The sequence below is a fragment of the Phyllosticta citriasiana genome (assembly GCF_038021145.1).
Source record: "Phyllosticta citriasiana strain CBS 120426 chromosome Unknown IWZ02scaffold_12, whole genome shotgun sequence".
NCBI classification, from domain to species: domain Eukaryota; kingdom Fungi; phylum Ascomycota; class Dothideomycetes; order Botryosphaeriales; family Phyllostictaceae; genus Phyllosticta; species Phyllosticta citriasiana.
The window spans coordinates 849,005-868,865 of record NW_027117289.1 but is presented as its reverse complement, the minus strand read 5'-3'; the positions used below and the strand labels follow the sequence as shown (position 1 = coordinate 868,865).

General features: G+C 56.2%; 6 protein-coding genes across 6 annotated transcripts; 2 read left to right on the top strand and 4 right to left on the bottom strand.

Moving 5' to 3' along the window:
- Positions 1-3,841: 3,841 nt before the first annotated feature.
- IWZ02DRAFT_471322 (glycoside hydrolase superfamily) lies at positions 3,842-5,753 on the bottom strand (the record flags this gene model as incomplete). The annotated part of the gene is made up of 4 exons (XM_066768863.1): positions 3,842-4,941; positions 5,108-5,235; positions 5,356-5,550; positions 5,635-5,753. The coding sequence occupies 4 exons, from the start codon at positions 5,751-5,753 to the stop codon at positions 3,842-3,844; spliced, it is 1,542 nt and encodes a 513-aa protein (XP_066620093.1).
- A 740-nt stretch (positions 5,754-6,493) lies between these two features.
- Positions 6,494-7,312, bottom strand: IWZ02DRAFT_60756 (uncharacterized protein). The gene has a single exon (XM_066770957.1). It carries the CDS (start codon positions 7,178-7,180, stop codon positions 6,635-6,637), a length of 546 nt encoding a protein of 181 aa, XP_066620092.1. The 5' UTR covers positions 7,181-7,312; the 3' UTR covers positions 6,494-6,634.
- On the bottom strand, positions 7,313-9,666 carry IWZ02DRAFT_60755 (uncharacterized protein). Its single transcript, XM_066770956.1, has one exon. The coding sequence runs from the start codon at positions 9,467-9,469 to the stop codon at positions 7,445-7,447; it is 2,025 nt and encodes a 674-aa protein (XP_066620091.1). The 5' UTR covers positions 9,470-9,666; the 3' UTR covers positions 7,313-7,444.
- A 1,824-nt stretch (positions 9,667-11,490) lies between these two features.
- Positions 11,491-14,723, top strand: IWZ02DRAFT_435700 (2-oxoglutarate dehydrogenase-like protein E1 component; the record flags this gene model as incomplete). The annotated part of the gene is made up of 3 exons (XM_066766467.1): positions 11,491-11,661; positions 11,715-13,759; positions 13,808-14,723. 3 exons carry the CDS (start codon positions 11,491-11,493, stop codon positions 14,721-14,723), a joined length of 3,132 nt encoding a protein of 1,043 aa, XP_066620090.1.
- Positions 14,724-15,355: 632 nt separating this feature from the next.
- Positions 15,356-17,305, top strand: IWZ02DRAFT_493126 (uncharacterized protein; the record flags this gene model as incomplete). Its single annotated transcript, XM_066769906.1, has 2 exons — positions 15,356-16,733; positions 17,196-17,305. 2 exons carry the CDS (start codon positions 15,356-15,358, stop codon positions 17,303-17,305), a joined length of 1,488 nt encoding a protein of 495 aa, XP_066620089.1.
- A 443-nt stretch (positions 17,306-17,748) lies between these two features.
- IWZ02DRAFT_459439 (beta-lactamase/transpeptidase-like protein) lies at positions 17,749-19,470 on the bottom strand. The gene is made up of 3 exons (XM_066768080.1): positions 19,237-19,470; positions 18,895-19,168; positions 17,749-18,809 (listed from the first exon to the last, which is right to left on the bottom strand). The coding sequence occupies exons 1-3, from the start codon at positions 19,319-19,321 to the stop codon at positions 17,948-17,950; spliced, it is 1,221 nt and encodes a 406-aa protein (XP_066620088.1). The 5' UTR covers positions 19,322-19,470; the 3' UTR covers positions 17,749-17,947.
- Positions 19,471-19,861: the final 391 nt, after the last annotated feature.

Genomic DNA, 19,861 nt, shown 5'->3' with positions numbered 1-19,861 from the left:
TACCTCGAGCCAAGGCCTTGCCGCAAAATACGCCTCGCCGCAAGCTGACATGGCTCTGGTGCACAGAACGAATCCTTTGGCATGGGGGAGGAAGGAAAAAAAAAAAAAAAAAAAAAAAAAAGAGCCCAGACATCATCGGGTCACGCCGCCGAGGCCGACAAGCAGTGGAGCTGCATGGCTTGTTCAGTTTGCCTATACCCTCTACTGTCTCCAGATGGCTTGGTAGCCGACCGGTCAGGTCATCGGACAGGGCTCGTCGAGGATCGGATTGGGAGAATGGATGCGCCGAGTCGAAGACGGGTGCACGGATGCCGATTTGGCAGACGCCCATTCGAAACACCCCATTGCCGCATGGTTAGATGTGTATCTGCAAGGCGGAAGGTTTTGACAATTTTTTTCAATCCTTTTTTCAAGCCAAGGTCGTTGTGGTCAGCATGTTCCCCAAGATGGTGTGAGTGAACGGATGACATGTTGGTCTGGCTGGTCTGGGGAATTACTGGGGCCCTGGGGGAGGGGCAAAAGGACAGGGGGGGGCCAAGGCGGAGTCCCCATGGGCCAAGTGCGCATTCCCCACAGCTTCGAGTCAGCGCTTGCGCCCCAAACGGCGCTGATTCCAAGACTGTGATCCGCCTCTCTTGCGGACTGCCCTGAGCTTGCGATCGAAGAGCCGTGCAACGTCACAAGTGGGACTGTAGATTCAATCGCCATCAAGCATCCGCTTAGGCGCCTTGAACGAGTACGACTGAAGGTGAGGGGAGAAGCACTCGGGCCGACAGTCGAAAGTTGCGCGGTTGGCAGAGGTGTCCATCAATGCGAGGCATAATTCAGCAAAAGGCCTCCATTTTGCCTAATAGCGGCTCCTGTCTTCTACTCGTCGTCTACCTCGTGGCCGGCCTGTTGCACAAAGCAGCCACAGTCAAAAATTTGCGTGCCGCATGCTTGGCCGGTGGTCAGTTGTCCGTAGGGTTGACTTGTCGCTGTGCCTCGGGCCAAATGATGGCCAGACGACGTTTGCGGCGTGGCGTATGTCCAAGCCGTGCCCAGCAAGCCGCCGACGTCGATGGAGCCAAGGCAACGGGAATCGCATGACTCTTGTAAGCTTTTGTTTTCGCATGCGGCGCGCACTGCAGAACGGGCTGTCGATTTTTCAAGAGGAGATGGAGTCGGTGATGAGGTTGCGATAGCCGATGGGCTATGTAGAGCTGCCGGCTCTGTGCCTCAGGCCTCCCAACCAAATGCGTGCAACACCACACCACCCACCATCCACCACTGCAAAGTCGTCTCATGCGTCCACTCTTTTCCGTCCAGCCTTGTTGCATCGCTTTGCCGTCATCAAGCGACTGCATACCTCGAGTTCGCCGGCCTGCGCATCCCTTATGGGGTGAAGGACCTTCACAAGACGGGCCTTTTGCAACTTAGGACTAGGGTCACTGGTGAAGATCTCCAATGCTTAAAAAGCCATGGCCGCGCTTGGGACTTCTCTTTGCGGAAGCTCCGTCGCCAAAGCTGCTACGTGTCGGATTTTGACTTTGGAACCTGTGTGCTTCCTGAGAGCTCTTCGACCTTCGCATACTCGTCGTCCATCGTCGTGGTCATCGAACTTTGCACCTCAATGACGATTTAGCCTGCAGGCTGCGGCTTGTCAACTCAAAAACCCGTGCCGTTCGCCCCATGTGAGGAGCTCTGTTTGCCGTTCGTGCAGAAGGCTGACTACGGCTTTCTCAAGGAACCCAATCACATTTGCCCGAGTACCACCAACTGTTTATGCACCTAGATCTGCTCCTGCAGCTCGGAACATCCGCTTGCAGCGCCATCCACCTAGTATGACGGACGTAACTCGCAAAAGCCTCGCACAAGCCGACTTCTTGTACCGCCCTGGTGGCATTGTCCGCACTACTACTGTCCGCCTTGCAGTATTCTTTCCGCAACCGTGCAACGCATCAGAGACACGCTCACGTCAGCGCAAATAATCCTTTTCGCTCAGCTACTACGCACCTGTGTCGAGACTGTTCCCTGTGGTAAACGGCATCCACTGTTCACGCGCACCTCGACTGGTTGGCGCGCTGGACCTGCCATCGCTAGCGTGTCCGCAAGACATCTGTAACGCACCAAAACGGAAGTCAGTCCTTCAGCCTGGTCCCGGTTGGACAGGGAAAAAAGACGGAAATCTTCTGGGATGCCATTCCTCGCGCCGTCCACGTGAGGGTTCTTCAATCAATGAGTAGACTTCAATCTTCGTGGCCGTGGGTGGTCCCAGTCCTTCTCACGTAATCCATGTCTTCTCATCGTCGTCTTTGCAGATGCGGACTGAGGTCCACCATCTGGTGTTTCTCTCAGATCGTTCGACCATCTTCATGTGCTTCTCTGCCAACATGACAGCACACCCAAAGTTCGACAGGGTTATAGCTAACAGCTATAAGGATTTAGGCCGGCCCGACGTGAAGCTTAACAGCAGACTTTGAGCAATCAGTCTATTTCAAGGCGGAAATGATGCTTGCTCAAACTCAGGCGGGTGGCTTCAAAGCGTGGCACAGATCGCGCGTCTGAATTCCAACTGCCATCGTTGATCGCTCGAAACCCCCCAGCCACTCCCCGTTGCGCGGGTACCTGGCGGGTCCGGCCTCACTCAAACTCAAAGGAAGAAGAACCATTCTAGAAGAAGCCGGGATAAGGTCGCCGCTCCGCCTTGGGACGTCTTGGGTCGCACCGGCATCTTGAATCACTTAGTCAAGGTCCTCTGGACGACTGCTCACACCATCCCGAGGCTTCCGTGGCACTCGAGCAAAGCTTGTTGACTGAAGCAGCAGCTCCGTTCAAAGTCAAAGTCTTATCCATGCGAGTACGACTCAGCGCGTGTGTGTTGGAACGAATCCATCATCATCACTGCCACGGCGGCCCTCCCGTTTCTTGAAACACCAAAAGGCGGATCATCACGAGTCGTCAGGCCGGTCTCTCAGTCCAGCCTTTCTTTTCCCAGTTTATCTCCCGCCCGCCGCGTTTCGGCCCCAGATCCGCAAACTGTATTTTGCGGCAATCTTGAATGATCTGCAACCGCCTGAAGAGCCGCTTGGGCATTGTCAACGTCTGCCGACGATGAAATCGCTTCAGAGACGCAATCCTCGCTGGGCAGCTACGGCCTTTTGGCAACCCAATGGAAATGCAACCCGTTCCAAAATGCAGGTGAGAAATTTTCCACGCAGTCGATGCTGTGGCCACGGCAAATTCTCACCATCGCGGAAGAGATTTCCAACCTCAACAACCGCAAAGTGACCTCATAGCTCGATAGATTTTAGGTTCTCACACTGCTGCTGACCGTTCCGCCCGAGACGACGTCGCGGAAGCGGTCGTCCGTTTCCACCCGCTCTCCCCCCTGAATTTTCAGTGACGGCAGAAGCGAGCGGCCGAGTGACGCATCAAGTTGATTGTCCATTCACTAGTCCGCTCTGCTATGGATAGAGCGCCATTCCGTTCGACAGAAGTTGTCGACGGCGGCAGCGGTTTGAACTGCGCTGCCTCCGGCAGTGAAAATTTGGAGTTGAGCATGCTTTGACGCTGCAACAGGAGGAGTTGTAAATGGCAAATGAGCACGTGCGGATGCGCTCATGCGAGTTGATGAGGCTGGCAGAGAACAGTCGGCCGATGCGGAAAGAGGACAAGCTGCTCTCTTGACATGCTGATGACGCGAATCTGACGCAAATGCTAGCTGCTGACTCCGGACATACTCAGTGAAGCTGACAACAAATTACGCTGATAGCTCTATCGCGGTCGACAATCTCTCTAAGCTTAAGACTGCCAAAAATCAACCGTGACTTTCCCAAACGAACGTCTCAAAATGCAACGCTCAAATCTGCCACCGCAAGAGATTGAAGCTCATCTTGCGGAAATACAACTTATCCGTCGAGAGGTGCTGGACCTCCTTGACCAACACGTCAGTTGTACTACCGTCCGAAGACGAGCCCGGTTCATCCAGCGCTTCGGAGACGGTGGTCCACGAGATGGTTTTTCCCTCGACGATGCCGTCCGTCGAAGCATCAATGTCCTGCTCCTTGTGCAAATTGACGACGGCGAGATTGACCCAGCCGTCGTCGGACACGGCGGCACTGACATCCAACCAGGGCGTCTCAATCGTGCCCCTGATCCACTCGGGCTTGGTCGGGCCCTCATACTCTGCACACTTGAGCGCAACAGGAACGGTATAGCCGCGCATATACTTGCTGAACAGCAGCAACGGCCACCACGTAGGCTGCTTGACCAGCCCGTCCTTGGTCGTCATCAGCGGACTAATGACGTTGACGCTCTGCGCAATGTTGGCCATGGCGACGTATTTGGCCTGGCGCACAAACACGTTGAGCCACGCCGCGACGGCCAGCGCGTCGCTCAGCGTGTAAGTCTGCTCGGCGCCCTCCTCGCCAGGCGCCCGCGCCGGATCCCACACGTTCCACTCGTCGAAGCAGATGCGCGGCGCCGGCACCGTCGGCGGCACCTTGTTCTCGATGCGCGCCAGGTCGATGAGCCCCGCCGCGACTTGGATCGCGCGCTCGGCGCTGCGCGGCGCCGTCGCGTTCTCGTAGTGCTCCTGGCTGGCCGTGTACACATGGATGCTGTGCATGTCAATCAGACTGGCAGTCGTTGCGCCGCCCAGCCCGTGTGGTGACCACCGCACGCACTCTTTCAGCACGTGGTAGTCCCAGCTCGTGGGGCCTTCGCAGCCGCAGAGCACCAGTTCGACGTTTGGATCCAGCAGCTTGATCGCTTTGGCCCACTGGTATGCCTTTTTGGCGTAGTCTTCTTTTGTCGCTTGTTCCACTTGCCATGGTCCCCACGTTTCGTTGCCCAGCGCCCAGTACTTGACGTTCCAGGGCTCGGCGCGTCCGTTGCGCCGGCGGAGGTTGGCGTAGTACGTGTCTCGCGAAGAGTTGCAGTATTCGATCCAGGCGAGGGCTGTGGTTGTGTTAGATGGTGTGACTTTTTCTCTCTTCCTTCTCTATTTCTCTGTTCATCCCCTCTCTTTCTTGTCCTAATTCTCCCTCTCTTTCTCTTTTCCTGCAGACGAGAGAAACAAGGGGGAAAAGAGGGAAGTGGGTTCAAGGATGAAATCTCGACATGCCTTCATCCAACGTCCCCGTCCCAAAATTCAAACACAGGTACGGCGCTGTGCCGACGACTTCGCACCACTTGAGAAACTCGTCGGTGCCAAACTCGTTGGTCTCGACGCCGATCCAGGCGAGTTCGGGTCTGGCAAACACCGTGTCAGTTGACTTGACTTCGGGAAAGTGGTGCCATCCTCAACACCTCGTGATACCAAAAAGAACACTCCACCCGCAACCCCACTCCCACAAAAACCTCAAAACTCACCTCTTCCTCCTCTCCTCCCGCGGCCCCACCCCGTCCAACCAATGATACGTCGCCGTAAAATTGCCCCCCGGGTACCTAACAACCGGCACATTCAACTCTTGCATCGCGGCTATGACGTCTTTTCGGAACCCGTTTTCGTCGGACAGCGCGTTGCCCGGGTCGTAGAGGCCGCCGTAGATGCAGCGGCCCATGTGTCTGTTGATGGAATTGGTTAGTAAGTAAGTAGCCTGGGTAGGAGAGATTGGGGGAAGGTGGATTGTGGGATGGGAGGATCCTTACTCGGTGAAGCCGCCATAGATGTTGGGGTTTATCTTGGCAAGCTTGTGCGCGGGATTGATTGAGATGACGGCTGTTGCGGCGTCGGAGGGGGACGAGGAGCTTTTGCTGTACGATGTCATTGTGGCACTGGACACGCGTTACCAGTGTAATTGTCTCAAAAACAGACAGGTAGGCAGGCACGCAGGCGAGCAGCGCGAGGTGATGGCGAGCCGGCGAAGTGGGATGGATGGGTGTGTGAGAGTGTGGCTCGCTGGTGGCGTGCTGGGAGCAATGTCGACCATGAGACAGACAGTTGGATTGAAGACAGAGATGCGCAACAGACACGCAAGAAGAGCTCGAGCAGGCGGAACTTGAGATGACGTTGGTCGCAGCAACAGAGCAGCACTGCAGCAATTGAGCAATTGAAGAGACAGACAGCCGCACCGGGTGTCCGACGTGTATCTTTGTACACCCGACGACGCCTTTGCCCCGCGCAGCCACCCACCCACATTTTAGCCTTCCTTTCTGTCCGTTCTGTCCGTCCAGCAGCGCTGGTTGGCCGCCCTCTATCTGCCATCTGCTTACCGACCGACCAACCAATCGTAAGGAGGCACGCCACGAACACGAACTACATGCGCGCATGCAGAGCCAAGCTCGCGGCGCCACGCCCACCTCACCTTACCTCGCTGGCCAACACGCAGCGCAGCGCAGTACAGGAAAGAAAGAAAGAAATAAATAAATAAATAAATAAAGAAAGAAAACCACAGGTCAGTCATTCAGCGCCGCAAACCCACACTCTGGCCGGCCGGGCGACGCTGTCACTCTGATTCCTCCCTTCTTACATAGTTTTGCGTGCGAGAAGAGAACCGGCGTACATGAGGCAAGGCAAGGCAAGGCAAGGCACCCAAGGCAAAAGCAACCTCAGCGTCGATGATGAATAAGCGCGCGGAAAAATAGGTACGCGACAGCGCCGTTTTTCACCGTCCGTTGATGGCGCTGTTTGCTTTGTGGTTGTCGGCCGCTAGCTGGCTGCAGTGACAATAGATGGAAGGATGGATGGCTGAGGTGAGCGGTGGAGGGGAGGGGAGATGCGGTGCAAGGTCTGCGGGGTAAACACGAGCGAGCGAGCGAGCGAGCGTCGGTCTCGTTTGTCAGCATTCCAAGGCCTAAACAGCAGCCTGACGAGGCTCCATGGCAGACAGACAGATAGACTGACAGACTGACAAACAGTCCAAGGGGCGTAGAGAAGGGCGAGGAAGGAGACGGTGAGGATGGGAGATGATGAGAGATAAGAAGGGAAAAAGATTAAAAAGAAATGGAAAAGAGGTGGAAAAGAGGTGGAAAAGAGGTAGAAAAGAGGTGGAAAAGAGATGGAAAAGAGATGGATAGGATGGCATTTGATGTCACCTCTGCTTTTAGATTCTTGCGTTGACTGGGCAAGCAACTGTTCGAGACGAGTGAGGCAGATAAATAGATACGGAGGTAGGCAGACGTGTGAGGGTGACCTTGGTGCTTGTGATGTATTTACGGCATTCACAGAAAACGTTTTTGGTGGTGAAAAGGTCATAGAGCCTTGTCTGAGTGTCGATGACGAACTGAGTATACATAGTACAGTACAACAAAGCCGCCCGCCGCGCCAGCTAAATAGTAGCGTCAACGTTCGTCATTCATCATCAGCAGCAGCGCGTACATGTACACGGGATATATTAATCGACTGCAGGGGAAGCAAGCAAGACAGCGAGCAAAATAACGCTGCCACACCATCGCCATCACCACGACCTACCCACACCTTTCCCTTTCCTCATTGATTCGTTCAAATTCGACAGCATCATCAACACTTTTGCTCCTTTTCATCCGCGCCCGCAGCCTTCGCCTTGAACAACCTCACAACCTCCTCATCATCGCCGCCGTCGCCAACAACCGCGTACTCGGCCTTGTACGCGCCAGCCCAGCGCTCAAGGCGGCGGTTGCTGAGGCGGCCGACCGTCTCCATGAGATCCGCGTCGCCGCTGAGTCCCGCTACGCTATCGACGACGAGCCTGAGAGTGCTGACCTGGCGCGAGAGGAGGCTGGTGAGGGTATTGCGGGTATAATACGCCATGGCACCTGTCATGACGGCGGCAAGCAGCATGGAAACGAGGCCAAAGAGCAGGATGAGCGGGATGTACGTGATGCGGTACTGCTGGACCGACTGAGACGTGGCGGCCGTGTAAAAGTACTGCGGCAGGACGAGCGACGAGTTGGTCGCTGCCACCTCGTACATGATGCGCTCCGCCTCGCCCGACGCGTACAAAAAGTTGGTCACCCACGTCGTGAAGTTGACGCATGTCGACGCGTTACCCCCGCGCGCCCATTGCGTCGCCGTGCACGGCATCTCCCCCGCCGTCCGCTTGAACGCGGGCCCGATCCCCGGCATCGGCTCCTTGCGCCCCGGCGCGTGGAAGTTGAGGTTTAGCTGCCAGTCGAAGAGCCGCGAGTATGCGGGCGTCTTGGGCCCCGAAAAGTCCTTTTTGGTGATGGTCCATGGCTGCCCCGGAGTCCGCTCGTAGCTGAGTCGGCCTTGCTGCCGCGAGAGCGAGCACCGTAGCCCCCAGGTTGACATGACGCCCGTGTCTAGGTCGAGGCCGAGGGCTGAGGCGTTCCTGGCTGTGGGTTGGATTGCGCCGTAAATTGTGGAGTAGACGTCGTGGCTGCGGTCGGAGCTCGTGGCGTCGCCAATGTAGAAATCGGTCGAGTTCTTGTCGAAGAGGACGTAGGGAAAATGTTCATTGTTTTCCTCTTGGACGGATCCAATGACGCCGGGAAGGTCGCCGGCAAAACAGTTGGTGATTTCGGGGGGATTGCTTGTACTGCTTCGATTGAACCACAGAGCCCGAAGTTGGAGATCGTAGTCGTCGTATGGTACGGCGTGGAACGAGTCTGGCTGCGATGGAGTGCAATCAATTGTAAGTCGCCATCCCGGGATGTTGTGAATCTGCAGCATCGACTGCGGCAGGCCGTTCATTGAACGCGTCGTTGCATTAACACCAACGTACCCAACTCCTTGGTCCAGAGTCTTGTTGCCTGTCAGCGTGATCCAGGTAAGCATGCTCGATATCGCGTTTGCCGCAAACGCTTGCTGCGAGTTGCTGTAATTGTACGCATGCAACGATTCTGGCGGGTCGCCGTGCATGTTCGCTCCATCCACGTCAACATCTTTCATGTATCTTAGCGTTCCATTTGACGGTACCAGGTCGTCGTAAGCTTCGTACGCAACAATGTTGGACACGGAAGTCCTGGTTATTGCTGAGAGCAAGGCCAACATGGCGAGAAACAGAAACCTCCACGTCTTTGCTCTCATCAAGTGCCAAAACTGTATCATGTCATAAGTCCCGCAATCGGTTCTGCTGGCCACCACGAGTGACTGGAGAGGGATTCCTTGTGTTGTTTGTCGCTCATTAATGGCCGATACTTGCGCGCTGGAAAACCAAACGAAATCCAATACGAGCATTAGTGCTGGAGAAATGAGCGCAGAACAGATAAAGTCGATGGCTTTGGCCTGCATTTGGGTGAATTGACCACCGACAGCCCTGCCTGTCAAGAAGTTGAATTGCCTCCACTGGCTTGACGACGATATTATCCATGGGACTAGCAAGAACAAAAGCGCAGTGGAAGTAACGGCGATCGTGGCGTTGAGCCAGGCGTGCGTAAGAGCCCTTTCCGCCCATCTTATTCTGCTGGGCAGTGGTGTCGGCGTCGTTACGGGAGATACTTTGGTGTCAAAGGTTCTTTTTGGTTCCGAGCTCTTTGTGATTGCTTCGTATTCGGGCGGAGCCACTGTTGGCATGACTGCGTTGGCATCCTCAGGCGCAGCCATGACTTCGCATGGGTTGGTCTCGCAATCTTTAGATGTTTTTGGACAGTGTTGGATCCGTGGGAATGGGAGGCGGGGAATTCGCTGCAGGGTTTAGAAGCTCGTCGAGGGAGTACGCTGCCTTTACCAGAATCAATGCTTAGCAGCTAGACAAGTGCACCGTGATATTTCTGGTGGCGTCAAGCCATCCACATTGCTACCGGGAAACTGCTGAACGACGTCGGCAAGCGCTCAGTTACACCAAGCAAGTTTCGAAGCTTTCACGAACTCAAGGAGGAGTCATTCGCCGCACGCTGCTTTCTGTATCCAAAACTTTTGACGATCATCAAGAATGACAAATCCACGTTGGTGAGATGCAAAGTCTTTCTTTCATGGTTGTGTTCAGATTCGAGTGTGGATCAAGGGATGTCTCTGACGAAGATTCGGCTGGTCCAGGTCATCCATGGTGTCATCAGAGGGACCAAATCGTGACCGACTACCGCAAACGGCCTTTTCCAAGAGTAGCAAGGAAGCAACTGCCACGATCTGCCACGATGTGAATGGCCAGAAGTTGGTAAAAGGAGAAACCCGCGATCCCGAAATCTACAATGCCTCGATGTAACGGCACGTGGCATCCCTGCAGACATGTTGACATCTCGGTTGCCCTATTTAGAGATTGTTAGCATAGGGTTTTGCCTCTTTTCCTGGCCATACTGCTTGTTTTCACGTTCAGTTATAGTCTTCCCCGCATGTCGGTTCGAGAAGAGTGATGCAAGATGTCGCTCTTGATCCTTCCATTGCGTCTTGCGAGTCGACTCCAGTCAATCGAGTAAATCTAGCCATCTATTAATGATGCAGTGCTGAGCCGAATTGGCCACCAACATGTTGCAGATGCGGAGGCTCCCGGTGCGAGTCGGCACGCAACCCTGGCCAGCGACTGCCTAATCGGCGCGCAAAGTCGCTGCAGAATGGGTGGTCAAGCAAGACGAGCAGACACCATGTTGTACTTCGTAGTGACAGAACATAATGACTCGAGTGTCTGACTAGAGGCATCGTTTCAGTATGGTCAGGGGCAATCAACAGCAATGACGTCAACCGAGCGGGGGACTCCTGGTAGCCGGATCATCAGAGTTCCGCTGCATGTCGTGCGTGAAGACGCGTAAATGCTGTGCACCCCAAAAGTGAGTGAAAAGAATGCTACGCCCTGGATCTAGCTGCGCCGCGAATGACAGCTCCCTAGTTGTGTCTGTGGCAGCAAATGACCGCTCCCTGAGCGCGACTATGCTAGTGATGACAGATCCCTAGGTGTCGACGACCTGGTTCTGTAGCAGACATGAAACGTCATCAAGGCATGGCGGTTGGCATCAAGACAAGACTGATCCGACGATGCAAGGAGTCTCGGCTATAGTCTTAGGGTCCGGTTGTGCGCCAGGTGGTTGGAGAGGTGTGCCGGTACCGCTCGCGGGGGTTGATTCGCAGCCTTGACTAGCCGTCACGAAAAGACTGGAGCAGAGAGTTCTGAACAGTCGGGCGGCCGGAAGGATTAGGAAGAGAGGCGGGTAAACGTAAGGTAAAGTGGACAGCGGGATTTTCTCGGTGCACCTCGTCTTGACAGCAAAAGGAGACAGCAGGAGGAGCGGTCGAGGCGCGGCCGCCATGGAGCATTCAGCGGCCTGGCAGGATGGGGGAGTGGAACAGGGCGCAGCGCAGAGATCGAGTCGGCCTTGGACTCGAGCAGGTGACATGTCGGCGATGGTTGTGGTGTTGTAGACAGCATCGTGGGCCATAGAGAGGTGCGGCATTTAGGTAGAATGACGGTTGCTGCTGACATGCAACAGGCGACCGCACTAAGCCCGTTTCGGCGACGACCCCAGAATGCCCCGTGCGTATGAACGAATGCTTCCAGTTCTCTCTCTCTCTCTTGGCACCCGCCGCGAGACTTGTGTCCGGCTCTCAACTCCACCATCAGAGCTTCATCTCTCCCCTCTTTCTTCCCCTTTGATGAATTGTTAACCTTGTGCCGAGGCACCCTCCTCCCACCCATCATGCTGCGCAACACCATCCGACAGTGTAGCAGTCGTCTGTCGGCAGCCCGCCCCAGCTTTGCCGCAAACTCGTCCTCTCTCGCCTCAAAACGCAGAACTCTCGCCGTCACCTCTCAACAATGCTTCCGCCGCTCCTACGCCGTGTCTGCCGAGGACACGAGCAAAGGCGTCGTGCGTCTTGCCTCGTCCGCCTCTCCCAAGCCTCCCGCTGACTCTCTCCGCAGGACCCGAGCGATTCCTTCCTCCAGGGCAACACCGCCAACTATGTCGATGAAATGTACATGCAGTGGAAACGCGATCCCAGCAGCGTGCACGTCTCGTGGCAGGTCTACTTCCGCAACATGGAAGAGGGCGAAATGCCCGTCTCGCAAGCTTTCCAGCCGCCCCCCACCATCGTCCCCGCTCCCATCGGCGGCCTGCCCGCCTTCACCACCCCTGGCCTGGGTATGGACGGCCAGTCCACCGAGGTCATGAAGCACTTGAAGGTCCAGCTGCTCGTCCGCGCTTACCAGGCGCGTGGTCACCACAAGGCCAAGATCGATCCCTTGGGCATCCGTGGTGAGGCTGTCCAGTTTGGTTACAGCAAGCCTAAGGAGCTCGAGCTCGAGCACTACAACTTTAGTGAAGAGGACCTGGATGAGGAGTTCACGCTGGGACCTGGCATCTTGCCCAAGTTCAAGGCCGAGGGCCGGGATAAAATGACTTTGCGCGAAATCATTTCGGCGTGTGAGAGAATCTACTGCGGCTCGTACGGTGTCGAGTATATCCACATTCCCGACAGGGAACAGTGTGACTGGCTTCGTGAGCGCCTCGAGGTCCCCCAGCCCTACAAGTACTCTGTCGACGAGAAACGCCGAGTCCTCGACCGCCTGATTTGGGGTTCGAGCTTCGAGTCCTTCTTGGCCACAAAGTATCCCAACGACAAGCGCTTTGGTCTCGAGGGCGGTGAGACGCTGATTCCCGGCATGAAGGCTCTGATTGATCGCAGCGTCGACTATGGTGTTAAGGACATTGTCATTGGTATGCCTCACCGTGGTCGTCTCAACGTCCTCTCCAACGTCGTCCGCAAGCCCAACGAATCCATCTTTAGCGAGTTTGCCGGTACTGCCGATCCCGCCGACGAAGGCTCCGGTGACGTCAAGTATCATCTGGGCATGAACTTTGAGCGTCCCACGCCTTCCGGAAAGCGCGTTCAGCTTTCTCTCGTTGCCAACCCCTCTCACTTGGAGGCCGAGGATCCCGTTGTGCTCGGCAAGACCCGCGCCATTCTCCACTACAACAATGACGAACAGGAGGCCAAGACGGCCATGGGCGTGCTGCTTCACGGTGACGCCGCCTTTGCTGGCCAGGGTGTCGTGTACGAGACTATGGGATTCCACGCTCTGCCCAAGTACCACACCGGCGGTACTATCCACATTGTCGTCAACAACCAGATTGGTTTCACGACCGACCCTCGCTTTGCTCGTTCCACGCCCTACTGCTCAGACATTGCCAAGGCCATTGACGCCCCCGTCTTCCACGTCAACGGCGACGATGCCGAGGCGTTCAACTTCGTCTGCCAAATGGCTGCCGACTGGCGCGCCAAGTTCCATAAGGACGTGGTCATCGACATGGTTTGCTATCGTAAGCAGGGACACAACGAGACGGACCAGCCCTTCTTCACACAGCCCCTGATGTACAAGCGCATTTCTCAGCATGAGCCGGCGCTGAACAAGTACGTCAAGCAGCTTTTGGACGAGGGTACCTTCACCAAGGAGGACATTGATGAGCACAAGGCTTGGGTCTGGGGTATGCTCGAGGAGAGCTTCTCTCGGAGCAAGGACTACCAACCCACTGCCAAGGAATGGCTGACCTCTGCATGGAACGGCTTCAAGTCCCCCAAGGAGCTTGCCACCGAGATACTTCCCCACTTGCCCACGGCCGTTGACGAGAACATTGTCAAGCAGGTCGGCGAGAAGATTGGCAGCGCCCCCGAAGGCTTCACCGTTCACAGGAACCTCAAGCGCATCTTGCAAAACCGCTCCAAGACTGTGACTGACGGCAAGAACATTGACATGGCCACCGCCGAAGCTTTGGCCTTTGGCACTCTTTGCTTGGAGGGCCACCACGTCCGTGTTTCCGGTCAGGATGTCGAGCGTGGTACCTTTTCGCAACGTCATGCCGTTCTCCACGACCAGGAGAACGAGGGCACCTACACTCCTCTGGCCGACCTGAGCCCGGACCAGGGCACCTTTGTCATTTCCAACTCTTCGCTGAGTGAATTTGGCGTGTAAGTAGAACCAGTTGTGAGACTGATCATGTGCTGACCTTGTTACAGTCTCGGTTTCGAGTACGGCTACTCCCTATCTTCTCCCAACGCATTGGTCATTTGGGAGGCTCAGTTTGGCGACTTTGCCAACAACGCGCAATGTATCATTGACCAGTTCATCGCATCCGGCGAAGTCAAGTGGCTTCAGCGCAGTGGTCTCGTCATGTCTCTTCCTCACGGTTACGATGGTCAGGGTCCTGAGCACTCTTCTGGACGCATGGAGCGTTACCTGCAACTCTGCAACGAGGACCCGCGCATCTTCCCCAGCGCCGAGAAGCTCGAGCGCCAGCACCAGGACTGCAACATGCAGGTCGCCTACCTCACCAAGCCCTCCAACATGTTCCACATCCTCCGTCGCCAGATGAACCGCCAGTTCCGCAAGCCGCTCATCCTCTTCTTCTCAAAGTCCCTGCTCCGCCACCCCATGGCTCGCTCCAGCATTGAGGAGTTTACCGGCGACTCGCACTTTGAGTGGTTGATTCCTGACCCCGCCCACGAGTCTGGCGAGATTGTGCCCCACGAGCAGATCAAGCGCGTCATCCTTTGCACTGGCCAGGTTTACGCTGCTCTTGTCCAGCACCGCAAGGACAACAACCTCGACGACACTGCCATTACACGCATTGAGCAGCTACACCCCTTCCCGTGGGCACAGCTCAAGGAGAACCTTGACAGCTACCCCAACGCGGAGAACATTGTTTGGACCCAGGAGGAGCCTCTCAACGCCGGTGCCTGGAGCTTCACCCAGCCGCGCATTGAGACTCTCTTGAATCAGACTGAGCACCACAACCGCAGGCACGTCCTCTACGCTGGCCGCAACCCCAGCGCATCCGTTGCCACTGGTCTGAAGAGCACGCATAAGAAGGAGGAGCTGGATCTGCTGCGGGATGCTTTTGAGGTCTCGCAGGACAAGTTGAAGGGAGAGTAAAGCACAAGAGCGAGGCATTTTCTTTTTAAGCAAGAAGGAGGGGAGATTTGTAGATGGAAGAACGGGGGCCTCTCTTAGTATAACCAGGCATTGACTTCTTCGTTTATCGTTCCGGGAGGGAAATTCCGGGGTTTTGGATAGCGGCATGTTGCTCGCGATACGTCCTGGTTAGAGCGCACTTGTACAGTTCCTTGAGCAGGTGTCTACGAGGAGTTTGAAAGTAATCCGTGCTTCATTTTTCAAAGAGTCTCGTTGTAGAGTGATGTCAGCGATCTGATCAGCAACAATCAAATCCGACATCGCGTCGCACGTCGATGTCCCGACGTCATTTATGTCGTCCCGCGCGGAATCTTCCCGAGAGCACCATTCATCAACCTCGGCTCCACTTCCTTTCCCAACACCGACCGACATTCTGTATGAATAGAGCAACGGCTGTAAGACCATTCATCTGTGCCCGCTGCTTGCGAGCATCCCAACAGAATCTCGTCGCCGTCGCTCCACCCCGTCGGTGGTTATCGAACTCGCCACATCGCACCCAGTCCTCTAGTCCTGGTCCAAAACCGGAGCCTCCCAAATCCAATGACGCCAATAAAGATGGAGAACAAAAGAAGGAATCCGAAGAGAAGGGTGCAATGACCCGCCGTCTAGAAGAGCTCACCGAGGAAGGACTTGTCAGCGGCGGGCGGCGAGCTCAAAAAGCCGCCACCGAGGAAGCCGGGTTCTCTGAGGAGCTGAAGAAGGAACTGGAGGAGCGAATTGCGAGCGCCAGCTTCCGCAGCGAATACGCCAGTCAAATCGGCTACGCGAACCTGCCAGCGAGCGCCGGAAAGGGAACACGAGACATTGCCGGAGCACAAGCATGGACGGGAGAAGAGAGCGTGGAAGACGCGTCGCTGCGGATGCTCAACGACGCGATCAAGCCCATGCGAGGCGCCAAACCGCGACCACCGCCCGTGCGGCTGCCTACCAAGGTCGACACGGGCAGGAAAAGCGCGTCGGAGCCCGGGACGGGCGTCAGACTGGCCAACGCACGGGACAAGACGGGCATGTACGCCGACCTCAAGGACAGCAGCATGACGCAGGAAGAAAAGGAAAAGCTGCGGCGCGAGATGAAGGAGCGGTTCCAGCCGGCCGGCCGCAGCGGTGCCATGTCCATCCGCGCGCTGGAGAGCCTGGCCAACGAGCGCATCGAGGACGCAATTTCGCGCGGCCAGTTTCGAAATATACCTCGTGGCAAGACCATTGAGCGCGACTACAATGCCAGCAATCCTTTTCTCGACACCACCGAGTATTTTATGAATAAGATTATTCAGAAGCAGGACATTGTGCCGCCGTGGATCGAAAAGCAGCAGGAGCTCGTCGCCGACGCCACGCGCTTCCGCACCCGCCTGCGCAACGACTGGAAGAGGCACGCTGCGCGCATGATTGCGGCGCAGGGTGGTTCGTTGGAGGCACAGATTCGCCGCGCCCAGGCGTATGCTGAGGCCGAGAAGGTGTTGAATCCGCAAAAACCCAAGACGGAGACGCTGAGCGCTGTCGATGACGAGGGACACATGAGCCAGATCACACTGGCCGGTGAACTCAAGGCGACACCGTCGTCCGACGCTGCCGCTGAGCCCACCGAGCAAATCACCATCACAACCTCAACGCCTGCCGCCGCCGCTGCCGAAGTAGAACAAGAAAAAGTGACAATCGTCGAACCCAATGATAGCAGCACAACCTCTCCCGACCCAACACCTTCCTCACCCTCACCCTCACCCCCCAAACCCGCACCCGCCGACCACCCCTTCCGCGACCCGACATGGGAAGCAACCGAACACTCGTTCCTCGCCCTCTCCATCAGCAAACTAAACGACCTAACCCGCTCCTACAACCTGATGGCGCCCGACCTAGCCAAGAAGCCGTACTTCAACCTCGACCGCGAACTGCGCGCGGCTTTTGCCGACGTCGCGCCGCTTTTGCCCGACGAGATTCATGCGCGGGCGACGATGCCGAAGGCGAGGAGGATTGGTGGGGAGGCAGGGGGGGAAGGGGGAGAGGGAGAGGGAGAGGGCTTCATGGAGAGGCTTGCGGGGAAGAAGGTCAGGGTTAGTGTGGATAGGAGGCCGACGTATGGGTTTAGAGAGTGGTGGAGGGATGTTTTTGGGTCGGGGGGTAAATGAGATGATTTAGTAGCGTGAGTAAACGATAGAGAAAGAAGTAGTGGTTTCATGTCCCCGCAACAGTGACCAGAGGATGAATGCTCCTTGTGTCTGTAGTCTTTCGCTGTGTTGTTCCGGCCTGTCTTCTTTGCCCGTTTGCGGCGACGGCCCATTTTGCCCTTGCTTATCTTCATCTTTGCACCACCTGCGGCACAGTGAGTGGGTGTGGGTGGAGAAAGAAATGACACTCCCCAGTCCAACTCCAGGCAGGTATGGACAACGGCTCGCCAAGCCAAGCGCAGTCGCGACCGCGCGGACGACTGCTCCCTAGGCGTTGCTATGATGGCCGACGACTACTACTCCCCAGGCATAGCCGCACCCGCGGACGACTGCTTCCAGAGTATATCTCTCATTTCTTCCCACACCCACTGCACCCACTGAGCCGGTAGGTACCATGCCAATAGTAACAGCGACATTGACTTCACCAGAGGCAGACCATCTACACCACTCAACCCCTCTCCCTCAGAACAAAATTTTCCCCACACAAAACCCTATCTTCCTTTCTCTTCCTTTCCCTTCCTCTCTATTCCTCTGCATTTAAAAGCCCTACATGCTTAAAGATGTTGTCATAGTTATCCTATATTTGACATCGAGAGCGGTAATTGGATCATACTGGCGGGTGGTGATATGTGTTTCTTGCGTCTGAGGAAGATGGAGACTGATGCTGCGACGCCTCCTTGACGTCCTTGGGGTGGGTTGGGCACTTCATCTTGCTTTCAATGTGCTCCTTTTTGTTGGATCTTTCTTTGTTGTGTGTATGTCTATATGCCTGACTTGTGGTGTGAGAGTTGATGCTATTAGAGGTAGGAGTTGTGTGGACATGACCGGGTTGTATTTGCATGGTAATCAAATACTGTGATGCTTTTCACAATCATTCGTAAACAAGGTGGTTCATCACATCACACGAGTACCACACAAATGAAGCCACCTTGCTCCTATTCTGTACGATTGCTCCAGAGACGAGATAGATAGTGCATGTTCATGTTACTTAGGAACCACCTCAGCCACCAAGACCTCGCCTCCCTACAACCTCGGCGCCTCCGTCTGCGCCGCCGCCGCCACACGGCGATACATCTCGCGCTCAAACGCCTGCGACAGCGCCTGCGCCTTCGCATCGCCCTCGGGCATGAGCTGGCCGGCAAACATCCCGCAAAGGTCGGCCTTGCGATCAATCCACCACGTCAAATTAGGCAAGCCACCCCACGACAGCGACGCAGCATAGCGCCAATCGGGGACATCCTCCACATTCAGCAAACCGCCGAGGCCCCAGTCGCGCTCCGTGCCGTGCGGCAAGCCGCCCATGGCGTTGTTGATGTAGTCGGAGCTGTCGACCAAGGCGATGAGGTCGGTTTTGGCGGTTGCGCTGAGGTTGGGCTTGAACATCGAGGTCACCGTGTCCGGTTGGAGCAGTTTGCTGTCGTTGGCGAGCAGGCTGCGCAGGATCAGGATGTATTCGGGTGCGCTGCTGAAGAGGCCCTGGCCCGCCATTGCTTCAGCAGCGCTTCCGTACGACATTTTGCCGCTAAATGGCTTCAGCTCGCCGGTCTCTGCGTCGCGTTTGGTCATGTCGGCCATGCGGGCGGCCAGGTCGGGCCGCGTCGACAGGTCGAAGGTCATGTCTTTGATGCCAAGTGGCCCGAAGATGTGCTGCTGCATGTAGGCTTCGAGCGGCGTATTGTTGTTTACGCGCTCGACCATTTTACCCGCCCAGTCGATGCCGCAGCCGTAGATCCATGAGCTGCCTGGCTCGAAGAGCAGTGGGATGTGCATGCGTTCGCCGATGGTGGCGCCGCTGCCAGGCTTCTCGCCCCGTGATTCGCGCCAGGCCATTAGCGTCGGGTGCATCATGTCGTAGCTGAGGCCAGACGAGTGCGTGAGGAGGTGACTGGAAATATATCAGTCTGCGTTGCTTGCACCGCGGTGGTGGTCCTGCCCAGCTGGGCCGTGTGTGGTCTGATGTAGTTGCTCACCGCAACGTCATGGGCGTCGTATGCTTCTTGTACTGCGGCTTCCCATCATCACCAAAACCCGTGAGGATATCTTGGTCCTTGAATTCAGGAAGCACGTCGTAGACAGGGGCATCCAGCGACAGTTGGCCCCTCTCGACGCACTGCAGCGCTGCAATCGTGCCCAGTAGCTTGGTGCACGACGCTATCCACATGATGGCGTCTTTTTTGAGCGGGCTTTGGTCGGCGCCCTCGCGCAAAGAGCGTTTGCCAAACACATTTTCGTAGTGGAAGCTTCCTGTGAAGTGGTCGTTGTCAGTCCCTGCGTATGAGCATGGAACAGGGTTGGTTGCGCTCGTCTCGCACCATCAGCGTTGGACGCGATTACAACGGCGCCCGGGATGACGCCTGTAGCGCACGCTTGCTCGATAGTTTCCTCAAAGGACGACATGGCTCTGCGCTGATTTTGGGAAATTTGGAGGTGTAATTCTGGAGAGTACCTTAGTTCGGCGGGCCTGCTGGCGTCATTGTATGTATCGTCTCTGTTTCCCCGCAGGGCCCCCGCTGCAGTCCGAGGCTGCAGGGGTCCTCGGTTCCTCGTCGCCTGCGCCCGCACCGAGGCGTTGATCCTGCCTGTCAGGCGCCAGCATTCTTCATGACATATTCCGTAAGTGGTGTGCTTTTCGTTGGCTTCTTTGGCTTCAACGTCGCAATGTAGCAGACGGTCGGTCGCTTTGCGGAAGGTTGCGATGAACCTTGACCCCCGATCAAGCCAAACTCAAGCTTCCTCGGCACGCGGGCCGCCCCGCTACTGTAAATCTTCACTTTTGAGCCGCGAGTTGCGATTGTCTGTCGATCCGGAGACAGGCGCCTTGAAAGATGGCAGGCGCCAGGTTGCTTGTTTCTCTCATGCGATGCACTCAGATAGAGGGATCGACCACGGTTGCTGCAATGCGGTCAGGTGTAATTGTGCTAGGCAGCGACAAGATCT